A 22,880-nucleotide genomic window follows, 5' to 3' on the forward strand; every position below is an offset into this window, starting at 1 on the left:
GTCATGAACCAGCCTGCCTCCATCCTAGGCTTAAAAGCCTTCTTATAGTAAAGACGAACTAGGTTTATTCCTGTTTATGACTAAACCTCTGTTTCTCATGGACTGGGTTATGTCCCGTCTTCGACCTTAACTACAAATGGTTCTGTACTGCCAGTTCCAGGAAAGGCAAGGATGGCTTTGCTCCCTCGTTAGGACCACTTTGCGATCATGTCTTTGTTTCAGGAGATCATTGTGACTAACTAATTATGCTTATGTTCTGCTCCTGTGACCCCCACCTATTTTGCTTGCCAAATCCCGTTTGGACTCCTAAAGCTATTAAAAACCTTGTCCTCCTTGTGTCCAGTGCTGCCTTCTCAAACGCCGCCGTCGTGGGAGGCAGCTCATATATACGAATAAAAGAGCTTGCTTTAATCAATTGCTTGCTTTAATTAATTTGGCCATGATGATTTGAATCGGTAGCCTTTCTGCTACCTATGGCCTCAAATCTTTGGGAATTAACCGGTCCCCTGCTGTCTTCAGGGTGTTTATGAGGTGAGGCCATAATTTTTCTGAATCCAGGCGTATTTCCGGAAACCCACAGATTTTCTGTCTTTATGAGGTCATTCACTCCAAAACAAGGCTGATTTGACCGGACTTTACGCTTGGATCGCGCATTCTTGGTTTCCATGACAACGCACTCGAGGCGGGAGTGGCAGGCCTCGGACTGCGCGTGCGTGCAGTCAGCCAGCGTTTGAACTCCGAGGCTTCCGTAGGGCCAAACATGGCGGCCGCCGTGCTGCGAGAGTTGGGTAAGGCATAAAGGTTTCTTAGAATTTGGGCATGGGGGAAGACTGTGAGAATCAGAGTTGACATCTCGTATTCGTGTTGCAGGTGCACTGTGGGTACCTAACCTGAGGATCTGGGCAACACAGACGCTGCGGTAAGTCTCCTGCCAGGGAGAGTCTAGCAAGGCTGCGCCTCGTCTGCGTTCCTCGCTGGGCGCTTGTGTGCCAGGCTTGAGGCCTCGGGTGAAGGGCTGCACTGCCCGACGCTGCGATGAGACCCTGTGAGAACTGTTGCTCCCGAGGGCTCCAGTGTTTCCTGAACAGCCTTTCCCTAGTCTCTGGCCACTATTCGACTCTTCCACGTCGTGTGGTTTACCAGCAAACGTTCCTAGTTATTTCTTCCGGTTCCTCACGCGGGCGGGGACTGCCCCTCAGACAACTGGAGTTTTGAACCTTTTGCTCGGCAGAGCGTTCTAGAGCCTCTCGAGAAAAGCTTGTTGTTTGTTTGAGTCGCTCCACATAGGTCAGGGTGACCTCCACTAACCAATCATAGGCTGGGATCTCAGGCCATGCAGCAGCCCTGCCAGGTAGCGTTCTGGTGTAGAAATTAAGGAATGCAGTTGAGTTAGCCCTAGCATGGAGCCATAAGGTGCTTAGGATGTTTTGATTACATACTTGTAGATTAGTTGCTTTACTTGGAGTAATATTTTACTTTAATTATGGGAGTTTGGTATTTACTTGGTTCAGTTTAAGACCCATTTCAGACTTGAAAATGTTGTGTGTATTAATAAAACTTTGTCATTATTAATTCATGGCATACTTAATTTACATATATACTATTTTCTTATGCCTCTGGAAGAGCAGAAAGTGCTTTAAACAAAGATTTATTTATTTATTATATATACAGTGTTCTGCCTGCATGTGTGCCTGCACACCAGAAGAGGGCATGAGATCGCGTTATAGATGGTTATAAGCCACTATGTGGTTGCTGGGAATTGAACTCAGGACCTCTGAAAGAGCAGTCAGTGCTCTTAACCGCTGAGCCATCTCTCCAGCCCAGAAAGTGCTTAAAAAAAAAAAAAAAAGATTTATTTATTTATTATGTATAAAGTGTTCTGCCTACATGTACACCTGCTTACCAGAAGAGGACACCAGATCTCATTACAGATGGTTGTGAGCCACCATGTGGTTGCTGGGTATTGAACTCAGGACTTTTGGAAGAGCAGCCAGTACTCTAACCTCTGAGCCATCTCTCCAACCCCCAAGCATTATATTTAATTTGCCAAATCTGTATTGAGGATTTGAGAAATTCAAGACACTGCTTCATGAGGAGATGTCAGGCAGCATGTACCTCGAAGTGAAGAAATCTTGTTTATCACAGTGGCTTTCTAGAAGGATTGCAGTCAGAGCTGAGCAGCTCATGGTTCTGTCATCCTGTTGTGAGTGGTGATGTGAAACATCAGAGCCCATTGTAATGGCGCACGCCTTTAATCCCAGCACTCAGGGAAGCAGAGGCAGGTGGATTGATGTGAGTTCTACAAAGCGAGTCTAGGACAAAGTGAATCCAGGACAGCCAGGGCTACGAGGAAAAAACCATGTCTTGAAAAACCCTAAACAAACAAAAAAGCAAACAAAAAAAGCTAGAAGCCTTTTAAGAAATAAGCCCATTCCTCTTTCTGATTTTTTTTTTTTGGGGGGGGCGGGGGATTCAAGACAGGGTCTCTCTGTGTAGCCTTGGCTGTCCTAGACTCGCTTTGTAGACTAGGCTGGCCTCGAACTTAAAGTGATCCACCTGCCTCTGCCTCCCGAGTGCTGGATTAAAGGCATGAGTCACCACACCCTGCCCATTCCTCTTTCTTACACATATGAAAACCAAGACCCACGGAAGTGACCGTCTACCCACTGGTTTTAACTATGTAGAAATATAAACATCCGTGACTCAAACCGGAAAAGGAAACTTGGCTGGGCACTGTAAGATGCAGAGAGCACAGGTATATCTGGAGGGAGGCAGGACAGAGACCTATTCAGGGGGCCTCATTTTCAATAACACAGTCCATCAGTGCTGTGCTATGTTAGGTAGATGCTGCAGGGTGTGACGTGTTAATTTGTCATCTAACAACAACAGAATGGAGTTCATTTTACCTCTCATACTGCATGTAATTATATCTGAAACTTACTGAGAGTCCTGCCAGGCTAAGCATTTTACTGGCAATGTCTCATTTGTGCTAGTTCATTATGGCTTTAAATATATTTGATAGGTTTCAAGCCCCTGAAGCTGTTATCTTGACTGATGCTGTGGGGTTGTCCATAGGTGGCTTCCAAGTCCCCTGTGCTTCTGTGGTCTGTGCTGGCTTGCTTGGTTTGTGGTCTGGAAAACCATTTCTTGCCTGTCTTGTGACTTTCTGCTTAGGATCTTGTGACGAGCCATTTTCTCCAGAAGTCAGGTTGTTATCAGTAGGAAATATTTCAAGGACATAATCTGGGGACTAGGGTACTCATCGATTTCAGACGGGTCACTGTTTTTAGGCTTAATTTAGTATAGGGCATGTCAGTCCTCCTCTTATGTAGGTATTTGCTGGCTCCCACACCAAGACTCTCAGCTGCCAGTGACACTGAGAAAGAGATAGAATTATAAATAAAAGAAGGATATACTCATGGAGAGATTGCTCAGTGGTTATAGCCCTGGTTGCTCTTCCAGACGACCTGGGTCTAATTCCCCAAACCACAAGTTGGATGTCTGTAACTCCAATTCCAGGGCATCTATTGCCCTCTTGTGGCCTCCGAGGGTATTGCATATCCATGGTGCAGACACACAGGCAAAATACCCATACACACAGAATAAGAGTAAGTCTATGATATATAAAGACTGGGCCTGTGGCGCACACCTTTAACCCCAGCACTCGGGAGGCAGAGGCAGGTGGATCTCTGTGAGTTTGAGGCCAGCCTGGTCTATAAAGTGAGTCCAGGATAGCCAATACCTTTCCAGATGCGGTGGCACACAGATTCATAGTGAGTTCCAGGCCAGCCTGACTTACATAGGGAGGGCCTGTCTAGAGTCCACCCCTCCCCACCAAAAGAGGTCACCCAGAACCGCTCTGAACGGCTCTGCAGTCTTTCCTGTGCTTTAGTTTTATATTGTCCTCCAGTTGTCTTATTTCTTTGCCTTGCGTATGTAACAAAGTTGGGTAACTGCGCAGGTCAGATAAGGATTCAGTCCCTTGGATCGTCTTTCAGTCTTTCCTTAGGACTAAACTGACTCAGCGTAGAGAGTCATCACCCACCGATCGGTCGGGGCAGAGTGTGGGTTAATGCTCAGCATTTGGCCTACACAAGTCACTATCAGTCACTCTTAGCCTCCGTTACACTAGCCCTGTAGTGTCTAGATAAAGCATTCTCCCTGCTCGTGAACTTCCAGTGGAGAGCGTGACGTTGTCTAGATGGTAGCAGTGTGATTCCCAGGAATGCCAAGTTTCTGTTGTCTTACGGCTTCTTTCCTTTCAGAGTTTTGCCCCAGTCATGTATCCACACAAGTGCTTCTCTTGACATTTCTCGAAAATGGGAGAAGAAGAATAAAATTGTTTACCCACCTCAACTGCCTGGCGAACCTCGGAGACCAGCAGTAAGTTCATGGGTAGAAATAATCTAGTTTATTGTTTTGTTTTGTTTTCTGAGACAGGGTCTCTATATAGCCTTGGCTGTCCTGGACTCTCTTTGTAGACCAGGTTGGCCTCGAACTCACAGCGATCCGCCTGCCTCTGCCTCCCGAGTGCTGGGATTAAAGGCGTGCGCCACCACGCTCAGCTTTGAGTCAGGTCTTATGCAGTATAGGCTGGTACTGATTTCAACGCTTAGCCCAGGCTGACTTTGAACTCACAGAAATCTGCCTGCCTTTGCCTCCCAAGTGCTGGCGTTGAAGGTGTGCACCACCACGCCCAGCCTGACCAGTACTCCTGTTCTTCTTTGTCCCCATGTTAAAGGGGAATTGTGCAGTAATCTACACATTCTAATGAACTGACCTAGCTGTACTAGCTTGCCTCTGTGTCTTAGATTACCTCTGCAGTGGCTTATTTGCTTGTTTTTATTCGGCCTCCTGAACTGACCTAAGGGCTTGAGAGGCTGATTTTTTGGTTGTATGAGGCTTGTTAGTGGCATATGACGATGGCGATGATGCTTTTTACATGATACAGAGCCCATGTATGCCTGGTTGTTCTCACTATATAGACCAGGCTGGCTTCAAACTCACAAAGATCTGCCTGCTTCTGTCTCCTGAGTGCAGCTGATAGATTATTGACTGTGAACCATAATGACTTGGCAAGAGTTCCCTGAGCCATTATGTATCTCAAGTTAGGCACAATTACATTTTTCTTTTATATATATATATATATATATATATATATATATATATATACACACATATACACACACACACACACACACACACACACACACACACTTCAGGTTGTGTTGAATCATTGGATGCCTACCAAAGATATATCTTATTCTTAGCTGCTCGGTAATGACATCACCACTTCACATACTTGAAGCTGTCAGAGATCGCTCTAGCCTGAGCTACAGAGCAACCTCGAGCTTGAAGTGAATTTATGACGGCATGCACACACATCTGCTAAACGGGTGAGCATGGCTGCATTCAGCGTTTACAGTGCTGGGGCTCAAGGCCAGGGCGGGGCGAGCATTCTAACAACTGAGCCACAACTCCAACCATCTAATTAAAACAATTTTTAGTTAAAAATATTTTTTAAAAGTTTTTTTTAAGTGGTAGTAGGGCTCATAGTAGGAAGGAGGTGGACTTTGGAGTCTGCGGAGAGCTTTAGGAGAGCCTTAGGGTGAAGAGACACCATGGCCACGACAGCTCTTTGTTGTTGTTTTGTTTTGTTTCTACCCATTACAACTCTCATAAAGGAAAACATTTAACTGGTCCTGGCTTACAGTTCAGAAATTTGGTCCCTTGTTGTCATGGTGGGCAGCATGGCTGCATGCAGACAGATGTGGTGCTGAACAGGTAGCTGCGAGCTCTGCATCCAGATCAGTAGACAGCAGGAAGAGAGTGAGACATTGGGCCTGGCTTGCGCTCCTGCAACCTCAAAGCCTAGTGACATACTTCATCCAGCAAGACCAGACCACCCCTACTCCAACAAGGCCACGAGGTGTCCTAACCCTGTCGAATAATGATGCTCCCTGTCAGCCTATGGGGGCCATTCCATTCAGATCACCCCAGGAGGTCTGGATCCCTCCCATGCCTGGCTTCTCCCTCTGCTCATAGCTTTTCAGGTCTTGAGCAAACCACTTGGTTTGTCAGTTTCAGTTTACGAAAGGTGGCTCCTCCTCCCAACTCAACTTACTAAAAAGTGCTTTGTGAACTGTGAGTTGTTAAATATCTTCTACTTGATTAAAACATTTTTTTTAGTTTCAGGGTTAGAGTGGTAGCTCACTGATTAAGAACACTTACTAGAGCTGTGGTGGTGATGGCGCACGCCTTTAATCACAGCTCTTGGGAGGCAGAGGCAGGCAGATCGCTGTGAGTTCGAGGCCAGCCTGGTCTACAAAGAGAGTCAAGGACAGCTAAGGCTACACAGAAAAACCCTGTCTTGAAAAAAAACAAAAAACAAAAAAACAGAACACTTACTGTTCTTGCAGAGGACCTGAGTTCAATTCCCATCACCCACATGTAATCCCAGTTGCAGGGGAGCTGATGCCTTCTGACCGCCAAGGGCGCTAGGCATGCACCTGATCCACATATATAAACCCAGGCAAAACATTTGTATACATAAAGTAAAAAGTCATAGTTTTTATTTCTTCCTTACTAATCTTTTAACATAGTGAGACTTTGAAAAAAAAAACAAATTTGTCTAAAAAGTCTCTTTGTAGTGTTTTATTTCCTGTGACAACAGTTTTGTCATTGGGCATGGAGTATAGGAACTAATAGCTGTGTCACTGTCATTGTAATAAACCTGCTATAACATGTTTTTTTTCTCCTACTTGGAAGGAAATTTACCATTGTCGGAGGCAAATAAAATACAGCAAGGACAAGATGTGGTATCTGGCAAAACTGGTAAGCTGACATGACTGCTCTCACTTGGTACCCAGGCAGAGCAGCTGTGGTTCCCCCTGAAGACTTGAAGATGAGTGATTACTATCCAATTTTCCCAAAAAGTAGGGAATATTGTTGTGTGTTCAGTGACCAGCAGGTCATCTAGAGAGACTAAGTCACAGTGGAAATACACACTTGAAGCAAGGGCACAGAATTGGCAACAGCCAGAGGACCCAGGGCGCTTGCTGCTCACCTGTCATTTTTAATGTTGTGATACAGTAGGTTCGTGTGCTTATCCTGGTGAAGAGGAGCGGGAGAAGCCAGGGCACTCGCTCGCTCGCTCTCCTGTACAAACAGGCTCAGCCCTAGGACACTGCTGTTCTCATGTAGTCTCCTTGGTGAGGAGGAGAGAGAAGCGTAGCAGATGCAGAATCATTTGTTCCATGTGAGGAGGAGGAGTGTGGTTGGCATCAGCCTGTCTCTCAGGCACATCTGCCTTCTGAAACTGCTGTACATCAAACTGTTGGTTTTATGCTTGCAGCATTTCAGTTTGATTTTAACTAAAAGATAGGATTCCTTTCAACCCTCTTTTTTATATTTTGCTTGGGTTTAACTCAAAGTTTCTAGAGTTCTACTGAGTGTGTAGGGCTCTTGCTGTCGTTGGACGGGAACATCGCTTTTGAGAAGGAGTTTGTTCATTCACCTCTCCTCCTTCAGATACGAGGCATGTCCATCGATCAAGCTTTGGCTCAGTTGGAGTTCAATGATAAAAAGGGGGCTGAAATAATTAAAGAGGTAAGACTTAGTGGCTGGGAGGAATGAATGTGCAGCCATCTTTAACCATCTTTAAACTTAAATCCTAGGTTCCTGAAATTTGTGGTGTAAATGTATTCTTTTTTTAATGAGATACAGATTTAGTGCTCCCAGTTTTTATTAAATTCCGTAAGTCCTTTATTCCTCAAATGGTGCTTTTCACACATTTTTCTTCAGGTTCTTATTGTTGATGGAATGATTAGAAGCCTTTTAAAAACATGACTTGGGCCTTATTTAGGAGTAATGCTGAAGGTTAAACTCAGAGAGCCAGGGAGGCGCTCCACTGCTAAGCTGCACTTCAAGCACAGACTTGGCATGGCGTTTGTTTTTGTTTTTTAAAAGAGTCCATTTTGAGGACTGGGGAGCCACCTTCCACATTGACAGCTTATGATTTTATGTGAGTAATTAAATCAAAGAAGCTCTGGCATGGCACCCTGGAGACCGGGAAGCGTGTTGTCTCTTGTGGTCATGGCTTTATATTTGCACATAGGTGGGCCCTAGGGTCGCCAGCACCTCACCAGGTACATGCTAATGTGCTAGGCGCATGGCTGGAGTCCTGACTCAGACTCAGTGTTCCTTGCCATCGGCATGGCCTGGGGTGTGGCCTGCATGGTGGGGCCTGTGTTAGTTCTTAGAAAGGGTGGGCGTGGTTACACATGCCTTTAATCCCAGCCCTCTTGGGGGACAGAGGCAGGCCAATCTCTGTGAGTCCTAAGGCAGCCAGAGCTACATAGTGAGACCTTGTCTCAAAAAACAAAATAAAACCTACAAATAAATAAAATGTTTTACTGTGAGTTGTAGGTTTGATTGCGTACATTTTCGGTAATAAAAGATGAGCTGTTTAATCCCACTGTGTGAGCAGGCCTTCCTTGTTGTTTAGGTTCTTCTAGAAGCACAAGACATGGCTGTGAGAGACCATAACGTGGAATTCAGATCCAACTTATATGTAGGTAAGACTTCTTCCATCTTCAACACCGAGCATGTCTTTCACTTGATGCCAAATTTGGTGAAAATGGTCTCTAGCGTCTGAATACTTAAGCCAGTCGCCTGCTCTGGTGAAAACCTTCTTCGGTCCTCAGCACTTCAGAGTTTACCTGTCATGCATGATGAGTGTGCTGCCTTCTCACCACCTCTTCTGAGTGGGGCTGAGGCCGTGAATTATCTCACCAGTGCTTACTACACATGGATTTTAGAACTGGCTCACACTGTCACCCTTTAGTCACAGTTAAACTGAGAGTGACCACAAATTATCTAAAAGATGGATTAAAGATACAAACTTTTAGTACCAGCACCTAGTAGGCAGAGGTAGGCGGCTCTCTTAGTTCAAGACCAGTCTGGTCTACATAGCAAGTTCCAACACAGCCAGGGCTGCTTAGACTGTGAGGTTGTGGGGACAAAAGATAGATGAATTGTCAAGTGGAAGGAGAGTAAGGCATCACATGTAAACTTTAAGGGTCATTTTGTGATGTGCCACACTTGTGCCTCTATTGTTTTTAAATTATCTGTATGGCCTAATAATTGTTATTACTTAAGTATTATTAGTATGGCTAATAATCTGTGTTATCAGTAGGGCCTAATAAGTGTTTATTATCAGGCCTATAATTATTATTACTTCAGTGTAACTGGGTAGCAATCAATTAAGACACAGATACTCGTTATATTTTAAAATAGCCTTAGTTAACCTGAGGCAGGGCAGATACCAATCTTTTAAACTACTTCCCATAGTGGGGCAGGTTTGTGATACCTGCCCTAATCCCATGCTGTACTTGCTAATGTTCTTCGTCTGGGCCAAATCTCCATCCATGCTGGCCATGTGTTTCTCCTCCATCTAACCCGTGATGGCAAGGCCTCCTTCCTTCTCCATGGTGGTCTTTCTTCTCCTTCCCAGGACTGCTCTCTCCCTACCTACCTCCAAGTCTGGGAACCTTAGCCACACCTTTATCCTCTGCCCTGCCCAGGTAGGATGGCTTTTTATTAATTAGCATAAAAATATATCAGACCATCCCTCAACATGCCTCTATCCTAAGAGTGACTGACATGGAGCCTTCTAGCAATCAGGATGAGAGGCCTACTCATTCTACAAAAGAGAGAGAAACACAGACAGACCAGAACTGCTGAATCATCCAGTCAATGAATCACACAGTTCTTAAGAGAAAAATATAAAATACATGAAAAAAAGGTTCAACACCCTCTGCCAGGTTGGGCAGTGAGAGCCTTAGCCACTCTTGGTGGGAATGTGAGCTATGGAGCCACCATGGAAATCAATATGAAGAGTCCTCAAAAACAGAAAACAGACCGCCCACCCAGTGTAGCCGCGCTGCTCCTGAGCACACACCCAAAGGACTGAGTCAGCATGCCATAGCCATCTGCACACCCATGTCACTGGGGCACTGTTCAGAATATTCCAGGTAGAACACATTCACAGGCCACAGTGCACCATCACTTACCTGTGGATCATGAGACGGTTCAGCTGAGTCACATCTCTGCACATTTATGTGGATTCCAAGGGCAGATTCGTGTCAGTGGTGGGTGACGTGCTTTATGTAGGGAGCCGTTTCCAGTCCTGTTCCTGCCTCCTTTCCCTCAGTGTTAGGGATGGGAGTTTCCTCCACCTGCAGGACCGTCTGTTGTCTGACCCCCATGCTCATCTCTCCGCTTGTGTGTGTGTGCCTTCTAAACACGCTAGTGTCAGTGTGCCCCTTTGTCTTCCTAAGCCAGCTGAGTGTCCTCGCATCAGGTGTGTTTGCTGCCATCCGACAGGAACGGATGGAGGGTGGTTCTTTCACAGGTCGTTTCTCTTCCTTGGCGTGGACTCTTATTTTTATTTCTAAGATTTAGTCTCATGTAGCTGAGACTGGCCTCACGCTTGCTTAGTTAGGGCTGACCTTGAAATCCTGCTCCCCCTGCCTCTGCCTCCTGGGTTACAGGCACCAGCACCATGCCTCGCTTCAGGCATGCGTCTTGGCATCTCCACCGTCCCATCAGTCTGTGTCACCTTAGTCAGATTTGTTTAGTTCACAACACTTGTCATTAGCTGAAGTTATTACTGTATTTTGTCTTTCCCTCCAGCATAAGCTGAGAGGTAGCGGGGTCCGTGCTTCTCCAGCAGTGCGTGGTTGCAAGGGAGTGCTTGAGATGCCGGTGGGCTAGCCAGCCAGCCAGCACTCTGAGGGTCTAGGGAAAGATGAGTTCAGGACCTGCTCGGCTGGACGGATGCAGTCCTGAGGAGAGCAGGCATTTCCCATAATTCTGTTTCCTCTCTCTGTAGCTGAGTCTACCTCAGGTCGAGGCCAGTGCCTAAAGCGCATCCGTTACCATGGCCGAGGTCGCTTTGGCATCATGGAGAAGGTTTATTGCCACTATTTTGTGAAGCTGGTGGAAGGACCCCCACCTCCTCCAGAAGCGCCCAAGACAGCGGTCGACCACGCCAAGGAGTATATTCAGCAGCTGCGCAGCCGGACCATCATCCACACTCTGTGACAGTCGATCTGGCTCCTCAGTGTATATAGTTTACATTTATTTTAAAAAGTAAAAACAAATGATTTTTATGCGTGTTCATTGAATTATTGGAGTGCAGTGTATAACTTAAAGGTTGTGTGTGTGTGTGTGTGTGTGTGTGTGTGTGCGCGTGCGCGTGCGCGTGCATGCGCACATTTATCCCTACGTCCATGTACAGGGACCAGAGGATGTTTTGCTTTACTCCTCAAGATGAAGAGGACTTGACCTAACCTTAGCATTGCATTCTAAAAGTAGACAGTAGGTGGCGCACTCCTCATGGCAGAAGTCAGATATCTCACAGATCTCTTCGTCCCTCCTACTCTATGCAGAATGGCATTGACATTTTAATGTGGATTGCTTGAATCTGTGTGTTACTCATTATAGTAGGAACACTAACCAAATCCTCAGTTCCAGGCTCTCCCTTTTTGTTTTTTGTTTTGTTGTTTTTCGAGACAGGGTTTCTCTGTGTAGCTCTGGCTGTCTTGGAATTCACCACACTTCCTAATCCTAATCAACTAGCTGGGGCTCCAATATTGTGATATATGGACCTATGGGGCCGTTCTTCCTCAAACTACCACACTTTCTTTTTAAATTTTTATTATTTTTAATTACATTATGATTATTATATTATTTTTTAATTTTATTATTTTATGTGTGTGGATATTTTGCCTGTGTATGTCTGTGCACCATGTGTGTGCAGTGCTGGTAGAGGTCAGGAGACGGCTTCAGATTCCCTAGAACTGCAGTTACAGATGGTTGGGAGCTGCCATGTGGGTGCTGGGAATTGAACCCAGGGCCTCTGGAAGGAGCAGATAGTGCTCTTAGCTGCTGTGCTATCTCTCCAACCTGCACACATATTCTTGACAAAGGCACCAGAAACAAGGAGAAATGACAGATAAGGTGTGGTGCTAGGGAAACTGGGTGAGCACGCACAGAAGAATAAAATGTCTGCCTCTCAGCCTGGGCAAAAGGCAACTCGGAATGGATCACAGTCCCAAGTGCAGTTAGAAATGGGGAGTAAGGGAAACCAATGTTCAAGACATTGGTAAAGAAGAGCTTCTGTCAGGTAACAGCATCCAAACAGCGGAGGGCCGCTGCGTGAGCAGAGCCCCTAGTGAGACAGTAGAACCCACATCCACAGAGAATGCAAGGGGATCCTGTTTGAGCCACGGAGGTGGCACACGCCTTTAGTCCCAGCACTCAGGAGGCAGAGCCAAGTGGGTCTCTGTGAGTTTGAGGCCAGCCCGAATAACCCTTTATGGAAAAGGGAGCTGAGAGCCGATGTGGTGAGGAGCGCCCTTGGGTCCAACCCTGTCACTCCGGGGGAGACACACAAGGGGTGTCTGGACAAAATTGACACAGCAGTTAGCACCTGCAGACAAGAGGAGACAGCTTTTCACATAGGAAGGCATGAAAGACAAGATCCTGTTTACAGCAAAATGAGTGAAAACAGAAGACCCTGTGTTTAGTCACGGGAGACTGTGACAGTGTGCTTTCTCACAGAGGAAACTAAGTGAGGTATTGAAAGTGGTCTCAGGTGGGGTGGGGTCTGGGAAGGGCAGTCTGGGTGCACTGGCAGGCAGCACACATGCTGGCAGTAAGTGTGGAAAGGCCGAATTGAACGCTAGGCAAATGAAGACAAAAAGCAGTAGGGCTAAATAAATATCCAATATATTGTGCACATGCAGGCCCTGTCGTGGAACCATGTGTGTAGTTAGAATATGCTAATGTATTTCACAGGAAAATGTACAGTCAATCTAAGTGTCAATAAAAAGAGAAAAAAATCAAATTCTTTTGAAAGAATCTCAATGGTACTCCATGATGAAGTAAAAAAGTGCAGGGCTGTGGGCAGCTGGGTGGGCGCTGAGCTGCTTAGGGTGGGGAGCACCATGCACGGGTGGGTGCTGGGCTGCAGGCATCAGAGCTGTGAGGCTCTCCTAGTCCTTCCGTGCTCTCATTTCCCACAGCTGGTTTTAGATGCATTCTCTGGGTCAGTAGGAAGTCTGGTCAGGAGGAGGGAGATGACTTTAGGAATTTCACAGGAGGTTGATATGTTGGTGGTGGGATAAAGACCACAAAAGGGAACCGGAAGACATGTACAAATTAGAAAGTCAGGAAACCACTGCCGCTTCTTAGATAACAAGGGAAAAGAAAGACCTAGCAGAGCCGAGTGCTTGGGGCTCCCTACCAAAAGCTAGAGGCTTTTTCTGTGGTGCTAGGGCTCCTCACAGTCCTCCAGGGTGAGCTGGCCGCTCCTGAGACAGTGAGACCGCCTGGCCTTGTGCGAAGACGGCAGCTTCCTCACCAAAAGGGGTTTTTATCATTTCAAAGTTGTTTTCGGAGAGTCGCCGGTTTCATCTTCAGGTTTGCCAGCACACATCGGCGTGAACTATTTCCTTCTGTGTTTTCGATAATCAGAATTATGCAACATGCCCCGCCCTCAAAGACACCCACATTCTCATCCCTAGAACACTGAGTGTGCTGGGAAAATGCAGGGTGACAACGGGGATGTACCCCTACTGGGGAAGCTGAAGTGTACCCAGTGTGCATGTTAGGAGAGCTGCTGTTTCCCTAGTGATCACAGAGGTTTTAAAACTGGAAGAGCCGGGCACACCCTTAATCCCCAGCACTCAGGAGACAGAGGCAGGTGGAGCTCTGTGGCTTTGAGGCCAGCCTGGTCTACAAAGTGAGCCCAGGACAGCCAAGGTTACACAGAGAAACGCTGTTTCAAAAAACAAAAAGACAAAACAAAACAAAACAAACAGACAAACAAAAAACCAGCCAGACATGGTGGCACACGCCTTTAATCCCAGCATTTGGGAGGCAGAGGCCTGTGTATCCCTGTGAGTTTGAGGCCAGCCTGGTCTACAAAGTGAGCCCAGAACAGCCAAGGCTACACAGATAAACTCTGTCTCAGAAACACACACACACACACACACACACACACACACACACACACACACACACGGAAAACCTGGAAGAAGGAGGCAGAAGGGAAGATCAGGATGGCATGGTCACTGTGGTGTGGTCAGAAAATGCCGCTTTGCTGGCTTGAAAGAGGGCCAAGGAATCTGAGAAACTTCTAGAACTAGCAAAACAGAAATCTTCTCCTATGATCTCTAGAAAATAAAACAGCAGATGTCTGTCCCTCTGAGGGTCTTCCCTGCCCACCCCCCCCCACCCGGCTCCCTTCTAGACCAGCCCTATGTGTCCTCTTTACAATAAAACTTAAGTTGTAAATCTAGCACTTTTCTGAGTACTGAGACCTATTCTAGCAAATTGCCTGAGCAAACGTTTCTTTTGTTTTGTTTTTTCTTCCTATGTGGGACCTCAAGGTTTGCTGGGAGCCCATAGTGAGTTAATGAGGAGACTCAGAGAGCTTCAGAAGTCTGCTCCCAGGACAGGGTGTGGAAAGTAAACACATTCTTACATTATCTCCATGGAGGTTAGTTGTGCAGAGGGAGAAGCCAGGCCATAGGTGAGCTTGTGGGATCTGGCTTCTGAGCTCTTTGAAGGCATGAATACAACCTGAGGTCTAGGTGAAACGACCCCTCCCCAGTCACTGCACACTCCCCTGGTTACCATGCCAAAAGCAAGCCGACCTCAACCCTATGGCCCTGGTGGCTTTCGGTTTCTATGCCTAGAAATTGTTATGTTATGAGACGTTTACTTTCATTTTCATGCTCCAGGAAGTTCCTACTCTGCCCTTTAGAGTGTTCCCCTCCCTCTCTTGGCTAGACTCCTAGGAAAGCAGCGCAGCCGCTAGGGGTAAACCTCCAAACTTTTCATACCCAGCTCAGCCTCCGCTGCAGCAGTCACACAAGCACAGCATACTTGGAGTTGCAGGTAAAGATCCATCTGTGCAGGTCTGTGTGCACCTGCTATGCCCAGTGCAGCGGGAAGATCTTCACTGGACCCATTCTCGACTCTTCCAGAGGGAAGATTAGGAGCTCAAATCTCTTTTCCTCAAAGGACCTGGTGAGTGAGACAGTATATATGTTTTTAAATTAATACAGTTCTACAAATAGGCTATATTATAGGCTGTAGGTCTGAAGGTGGAACTTGATTTGGTTGAGGTGCCGTGGGCTTAGGATGGATGGCAGGATGGGTGGCGGGGCCAGCTAAAAGCCACTCAGAGAACTTAATACCTGGGGTATTTTCAGAGACCAGTTATATCCAGGCTGTGGAAAAAAAAAAAAAAAACAGGCATATCAGTGGATAGAACTGCACTGGGGGGGTCACCTGATACCAGATATGCCCTACCCAATAGCTAACCACCTTTTCCTTGGAAGGCAAACAAAACCATAAACTCAAGAGTTCATGTGTTTTCCTGAGCTCTGACTCCTCCACTAAACTGTGGGCTTGGCTTTGGCCTCTGCAGAGAACCCGGCCCACAGAGGGACTAACTTCAACCTTGAAATCCCTCCTGCATGTCTCTTAACTTCTCAGGGTTTTTTGTTGTTCTGTTTGTTTGTTTTTAAATCTTTAACTTTATGGCAGAGGAGGCTGGGATGATGCCCAGTGGTAGGGTACTTGCCTAGCACGCACAAGGCCAATGGGTTCAAGCCTTAGGATCCTACAAAAGACTGCTCCATTTGAAGGTGAAAGTCATTACACTGTGTTTCCAGGGGTGTGGAGACGAAGGGCAGCTGTGTGCAGAGGCACACTTGAGGTTCATGGGCCACATTCCCAGCACCCCCTCGCATCTTGCCCTGGCCTGTTCTTGGTGGACAGATGCACTGCGAAGGGTTAGAAGACAAGGTTGTGCGTGCACACCCTTTTTGTACCCAGACTTGCTCATTCTAACACTTAGCTCACACTCTCAGAGCTGTTGTAGATGGCATGTGGTCTGCACATGCTGGGTGCCTAAGAATTCCCTTTGCTTATTAGATGGTGCCGTGTCCAAACTTTTTTTTTTTTTCAAAATATTGAAAATAAAACAAGACGAAAGCCTAGAAAAGAGCCTAGAAAGTATGGCTTGAGAAATCAGATCTTGAAATTTAACGAACAATCTCTTGAGAAAGCAAATTGGCCAAGTCCTAGAAACATCAGTGAACCGAGCAAGCAGGGAACTTGTTCCCAGTCCTGGTTTGAGTTTACAGAGCAACCTCTGCCCTAGCTGCAGCGTTGAGCCCTTCCATGCTGTGTTAATCTTTGACCTCCTTTCCCACTGCTGCCTTCCCTCCAGCATCCTCTGCAGCCCACAGCCATGGGTCAGTCTTCTTCTGTGCCCGACGAAAAGGCCCACAACTTGGCCTCCAGTTTTAATTCATTCTTCAAGACTTTCAAGATGGAAAGTCAAGTCATTTCCGAGGAGACCATCAGTTCAATCCAGTTGCTTGTTCAGGAAGGGGACATGGAGAAGACGATTTCCGTGATCAACGCTGCCTTGACAGACATTGCGAATGCCCCCCTGAGCATCGCAGTGACAGGGGAGACTGGGGCAGGAAAGTCCACTTTCATCAATGCCCTGCGGGGAGTAGGGCATGAGGAGGAGGACGCAGCTATGAGCGGAGTAGTGGAGACGACCATGAAGAGAAAGAAATATGTCCACCCTAAGTTTCCTAACGTGGCCCTTTGGGATCTCCCTGGGGTCGGATCATGTAACTTCAAGCCAAAAGACTATCTGAAGAAAATGGAGTTTCAGGAGTATGACTTCTTTCTTATCATCTCATCTACTCGCTTTAAAGAGAACGATGCCCAGTTGGCCAAAGCCATTGGAAAAATGAAGAAGAAGTTTTATTTTGTTCGAACGAAAATTGACAGTGATTTGTATAATCAGAAAAGGTGTGCACCCACGACCTACAATAAGGAAACTATCCTGCAGGCTATCCGGAAAGACTGCGAGGAAAAGCTCCAGATCGCCAAGGTAGACTCCGCTCGGGTCTTCCTGGTCTCTAGTGTTGAGGTAGCGCAGTTTGATTTTCCTCACCTGGAGTCCACCCTTTTGAAAGAGCTGCCTGCACACAAACGGTACGTCTTCCTGCAGTGCCTCCCCACCGTTACGGAGACTGCTATTGACCGCAGGAAAGATTGCCTAAGACAGAAGATCTGGCTGGATGCTCTGAAGGCTGGAGCGTCGGCCACCGTCCCTATGATGTCTTTCTTCAAGGACGACATCGAGGAGCTGGAGAAAACCCTGACCTATTACAGGTCTTGCTTTGGGCTGGAGGACACGTCACTGGAAAACATGGCCAGGGAATGGTCCCTCTCTGTGGAGGAGCTCAAATCCACCATTAGGTCACCCCATTTGTTGTCAGCTGAGGCAGATGAGTCTGTGGGAGACAAGTTGGTGAAATACATGGAGAAGGTTTTTGCTGTCACCGGCGGGTTCATAGCCACTGGCCTTTTCTTTAGAAAGAGTTACTACATGCAAAATTACTTTCTTGACATAGTGGCAGATGATGCCAGAGTTCTACTCCAGAAAAGTCTTTCTGAGGGGCAGTGTGGACTCTGAGTAAAGATGGGAAGAATGAGGCAGCTGGCCTGCGACTTAGGTGATGTTAGTGTTTTCAGGACACTGGAGGGATGGAGGGGTGGTTTAGGGTGTTCCTGAAGCCAGGTCGTGATATTTCTTAGGCTTTGTGACCCTTGGGAATTATGCTGCATGGCTCATGCCCAGCATGAGTCTAATGATAATATGCTAGTACTTTCTGGGCAGAAGGTTTTTGGAATTTTTTTTTTTTTGGTTTGTTGTTTGTTTGTTTGTTTAGACAAGGTTTCACTATGTAGCCATGGCTGTCCTGAAACTCCTTCTGTAGACCAGGTTGACCTTGAACTCACATAGGAATCTTCCTGTTTCTGCCTTTTAAGTGCTGGGATTAAAGGTGCATACTACCACCCCTGGAAGAAGTGTTTTTTTTTTTTTTTTTTCTAGACAGGGTTTCTCTGTGTAGCCTTGGCTGTCCTGGAATCGCTTTGTAGACCATGCTGGCCTCGAACTCACAGCAGTCTGCCTGCCTCTGCCTCCCGAGTGCTGGGATTAAAGGGGTGCACCACCATAAAGATGACATTTCTAGGAGTAGAATAAGAAATAAATCTAATTGTGCTTGTTGGCATGAGCAAAGATTATTTTAAGATTGAAAAAATACATTCATATGAAAGTAAGCTTCTAGCTGAATATATTCCAAGGGCATAAATAAAACCAAGAGATCTTAAGCTCTTTAGTAGCAATACCGATCATAACAATAGCTGTCACAGCACCATTGCTTTACTGCAGTGTGGGATACTGTCACATGACCAAGCCAATAGTGTTAATAGCAGAGTGACAAGAATAGCAGAATAAACAGAATATTCTCTGAATATTCAGAATATTCCCTAAATAGAGAGAATAACAGAATATTCTCAGCAGAGAAGACATGCAAAGGGTGGTGCAGAATTTCCTCAGGAGTGAGGAGCAATTGCTGCTTTTAAAGTGGAGATTCCAAGTTTGTTTTGAGCACTTAGTTTGGATGGCCCACAACTATCTGCAGCTCCAGCTCCAGAGGATCCAATGCCCTCTGACCTCCACTGGCACCCACATGCACATAACCACACACAGACATACATGTGTAACACAGTTAAAAAAAAAAAAACAAGAAAGAAAGCCGTGTTTTAACTCTGTGTACCAAATAGGCTGGTCAACAGTGAGTGCTCTCTGCAGGAGTGGTGGGCATTCTTAGCGCGATGCTCGGGTTTAGAACTCTGCCCTGCAGTGATTAGTTGGGCAGTGACCGGAGGCAGAGTTTTAAGTGAAACAGAGGAAAAGGATAACTGTGCTGTAGGGACCCAAGGAACCGTTAAAGCCAGGATGGGCTAGGGGAAGTGGGGCACAGCTTGAGACTTTCTGCTGAACAAACACAGGCTGATTCGAGACCCATGTGTGTGACGAGTGTGTGGAAACTGAAGCATCAGATAAAACCAACAATGTCATAGTAAAACCAAGATCCCACTGTCAACTCTGAAATACACCAAGGAAACTGCATAAGAAGGAAGAAATCAGGGGCTGGAGAGATGGCTCAGAGGTTAAGAGCACTGTCTGTTCTTCCAAAGGTCCTGAGTTTAAGACTCAGCAACAACATGGTGGCTCACAACTATCTATAATGAGATTTGGTGCCTTCCTCTGGCCTGCAGGCACACATGTGGGTAGAATACGGTACAAATAATAAATAAATAAATCTTAAAAAAAGGAAAGAAATCAATGTGTACTGCTTATTATCATGAAAGTGTTTAGCTTACCTTACCTGTAGAGATTGTACACAAAAAAAGTTGAAGGGATCTCTCTTTCTGTCTGTCTGTCTGTCTGTCTGTCTGTCTCTCTCCCTCCCTCCCTCCCTCCCTCCCTCTGAGACAAGGTCTCACTATGCAGTCCTGGAGCTCACTATGTAGACCAGGCTGGCCTTGAACTTACAGAGATCTGCTTGCCTCTGCTTCCTGAGTACTGGGATTAAAGGTGTGCACCACCACCAAACTGTGACCAAACTGTGTTTTTTTTTTTTTGTCAATTATGCCTCAATAAAGTGTGTAGAAACAGAAACAGGTCTAGACTGTGATTCATTGCCTGTGGTTACTTTCTGTTGCTTCAGGAGGGGGTCCTTGGTAGTGTGGCTCACCAGAGGTGGGGGTGCCAGGGGTGAAGTCACCATAAATGGAGGTAAGTCCTCAGGGGTGAGGCCACCATGGGTCGGGTAACCAGGAGTAGGACTCTCAGGGTTGGAGGTTCTTGGGGGTGCATTACTCAGGAGTGAGGTCCTTGGGACTTGGATTCATCAGAGGTGAGGGTCCTTACAGGTGGGGTCCTTAAGGGTGAGATCACCAGGGGTGGGAGTTCTCAGACATGGGGTACTCGGGGGGCTAGAGTTCATTAGGGATGGGAGTCCTTAGTGGTTGGGTCATAGTAATCTCAACAGACAGTATTTGTTTTGTGATTACCTAAAAAAATTATACAAAGTCATGAACCCAGCAGTCTACAGTGAGCATTGTGTGGTTCTCCATGAGAGGCCTTTAACTTTCGAGCTAAACAGCAAGCATCTTCAGACTTAGGCTCAGTGGAAAGACAGTAGCCTGACACCAGGTCTGTCTGGTAGCGTCGCCCTCAGTGCTCCAAGCACAAAGTGGCCCACTCTGTCTATAGGTCCAAAGGGTTTTCTTTTTCTATGTTTGATTACATTTTTATTCATTTATTTGTTCTCTGTGTGGGGAGCACACATGTGTGCCGCCGTGCACATGTTAGAGAACAACTTTGTGAAATTGTTTTTTTTTTTTTTCCTCAGTGTGGGACCCAGGAATTGAACTCAGGTCACCAGGTGTAGCAGCTTTTACCCTGAGCTGCCTTCTCTCTGCCCTTCAGAGGGTTTTCTCACTGGCCATACTCAGAAAAAAGAAAGGAACAAAAAACCCAAAAACTCACTGGGTGGTGGCGCATGCCTTTAATCCCAGCACTCGGGAGGGAGGCAGAGGCAGGTGGATTGCTATGAGTTCGAGGTCAGCCTGGTCTACAAATCGAGTCCAGGACAGCCAAGGCTTCACAGAGAGACCTTGTCTCGGGCAAACAAACAAACAAACAAAAACAAAAAACAAAACAAAACAAAACAACCCAAAAAACTTGCCACCAACTAGATCCAAAATTTTAATGCTAAGTCTCTTGAAGTGTCCCTTGCAGCACAGGTCTCCGTGAGCACCCCACAGATTTGGCTCCCCAGAAAAGCACACACCCCTGGGTCAACACAGAAAGCAGGACCAGGGGAAGATATGAGGGCACTGGAATGAGATTGGAAGAAAGGCCTGGAACAGTCTGTGGCCTGTATCCTTCTGTCCCTGTGAGTAAATATCACTCAAATTCACAAACATTAACAATGAAAACCAGCCAGGCAAACTTTAGTTTCTTTCTGGGCAGCACAAACATTTCCAGGAAAAGAAAACCGCTTTTGTGATTTCAGAACCCTGAGACATGGAGGAAGACCTGAACTTGGGACTCCTGAGCACCTAGACCTGCAATAAATTGTACATCAATAATATATAACCACACGGAATCAACAGCCGCAAAAACCCTACAGAAAGATAAGGACCACCCAAAGCAACAGCAGGACATCGGGTCGGGGGACAAAGGTCCAAGGTGAATTGCTGATTATTGCCCACAGCTACAAAGCCCATCTTGCTCTCTGGTCTGGAACTTAGGATACTAAGTACTCATAAGAAGGCTGTGGACAAATGCTTAGCAGGATGGGGGATGTGTTCCAAGTGGATGCACCTGTTGGTAGCTAGGCACCTGTCCATCATCCCTGTGCTCACCCATCCTGACCCACAGTGTGGGCAGACAGTCCGGGCTTTACTGTGGATCAGGGGGGAGTGAAGAAAGGAAAAATAGCTGTCGTGATTGCAGATGAGTTTCGGAGATACATTTTCTTCCTTGTGAAATACACACATAGTAGCAGTCTGAAGTCAGCGTTACATAGGAAGCCCTTAAAACGAAAGTGATCTCCTCTTAATCTGGGAAGCATGGCTCTATTTGTGTAGCGAGAAACTTGAGCCACAGTGAGATTTTAATACACACTGTTGGAAGACGCTCGTATAGGCAGACACCTACTTATCAGATAGCGGAACACACCCGAAAGCCCTTGTTGGTGGGTTGGTTTGTTGTTTTTGTTTTGTTTTCATGTTCAGAAGCTTGCATTATTGACCTTTAATGGGGACGTTATTTTATCTTGAATATTTTTATTAGCAAATTGAATTGTCTATTTTCTACCTCAATTTATTTTATTTTTAAAGATTTAATTTTAAATATGTGTATATGTGTGTTTGGGGATTGGGTTCATAGCTGTGATTACATATGCCTATGGAGGCCCAAACCACTGGATTCGTTGGAGCTGGAGTTATGAGGGGGTTGTAAACTGCGTGACATGGGTGCTGGGAACCAACCCCAGTCCCCCTCAAGAGTCATATTAACAGCTAAGCCGTCTCTCTAGCCATTCTCACATTATTTTAGAAGGTTTAAAAATGCAGCAGCATGAGTAACTGACACACACATGAGAAAAATGTATTTTGGAAGCTGGCAAACTATTTACCAGCAAAGGGAACATGGTCTGTTGGTTTCTAAGAACCATCTGCATTGAAATTCAAGTTTTTCTTGTACAACAGAAAGCTCCCACACCCCAGCTGTGAGTCATCAAGACACCCGGGAAGGACAGATGAGAATTAAAGAAACAGCTGTGCCCAGGAACAACCAAGACACCAGGCTAAGACTGTCTGGGGATCTGGCTCAGTGGGCAGAGTGCTTCCTGTGCAAGTGGGCTGAGCTGAGGTTGATTCCCCAGAACCCACATAAAATCCAGACACAATGTGAACACCCAGAAATCCTAAAAGTTCCTGCCAAGAGACGAGAGGCGGAGATGGCAGAGACTGTGGAAAACGAAGGCCAGTTGGCCTGAGAACACAGAGGAAAAAAACAATAAAGAAATCCTGCTTCAAAACTAGGTAGAAGGTGAGCACTGATATCTATGTACACTCTGTGGCATGTGTACACCTGCACTCACACACGTGAACACACAAACAGATCATATATATGTGTGTGTGTGTGTGTGTGTGTGTGTGTGTGTATATTAGATTTAAGAAATAATAAAGACTATGAAAAACCACTGCCATTTCCTTCCTATCCACCCAGCCCCTTCCTTTTCTTTCTTTGGTCTAGTGGCCTGTGCATTCAGGGCACTGCAGAATGCTCAGCGTGTGACCTAACACCATGAGCCAGGCCTATTGCAGCCAACCTCCGTGATCAAGGA

The 22,880-nt window shown here is 46.2% G+C and overlaps 2 protein-coding genes across 2 annotated transcripts; both read left to right on the top strand.

Annotated features, from left to right (window-relative positions):
- Window positions 1-679: 679 nt before the first annotated feature.
- Window positions 680-11,204, top strand: Mrpl22 (mitochondrial ribosomal protein L22). The gene is made up of 7 exons (XM_051167898.1): window positions 680-788; window positions 871-919; window positions 4,266-4,383; window positions 6,769-6,834; window positions 7,531-7,608; window positions 8,507-8,576; window positions 10,895-11,204. Exons 1-7 carry the CDS (start codon window positions 761-763, stop codon window positions 11,104-11,106), a joined length of 621 nt encoding a protein of 206 aa, XP_051023855.1. The 5' UTR covers window positions 680-760; the 3' UTR covers window positions 11,107-11,204.
- A 4,838-nt stretch (window positions 11,205-16,042) lies between these two features.
- Window positions 16,043-17,582, top strand: LOC127208464 (T-cell-specific guanine nucleotide triphosphate-binding protein 2-like). The gene has a single exon (XM_051167927.1). The coding sequence runs from the start codon at window positions 16,334-16,336 to the stop codon at window positions 17,579-17,581; it is 1,248 nt and encodes a 415-aa protein (XP_051023884.1). The 5' UTR covers window positions 16,043-16,333; the 3' UTR covers window position 17,582.
- The last annotated feature ends 5,298 nt before the right edge of the window (window positions 17,583-22,880 follow it).

This window comes from Acomys russatus, chromosome 25 (genome assembly GCF_903995435.1).
Source record: "Acomys russatus chromosome 25, mAcoRus1.1, whole genome shotgun sequence".
NCBI lineage: Eukaryota > Metazoa > Chordata > Mammalia > Rodentia > Muridae > Acomys > Acomys russatus.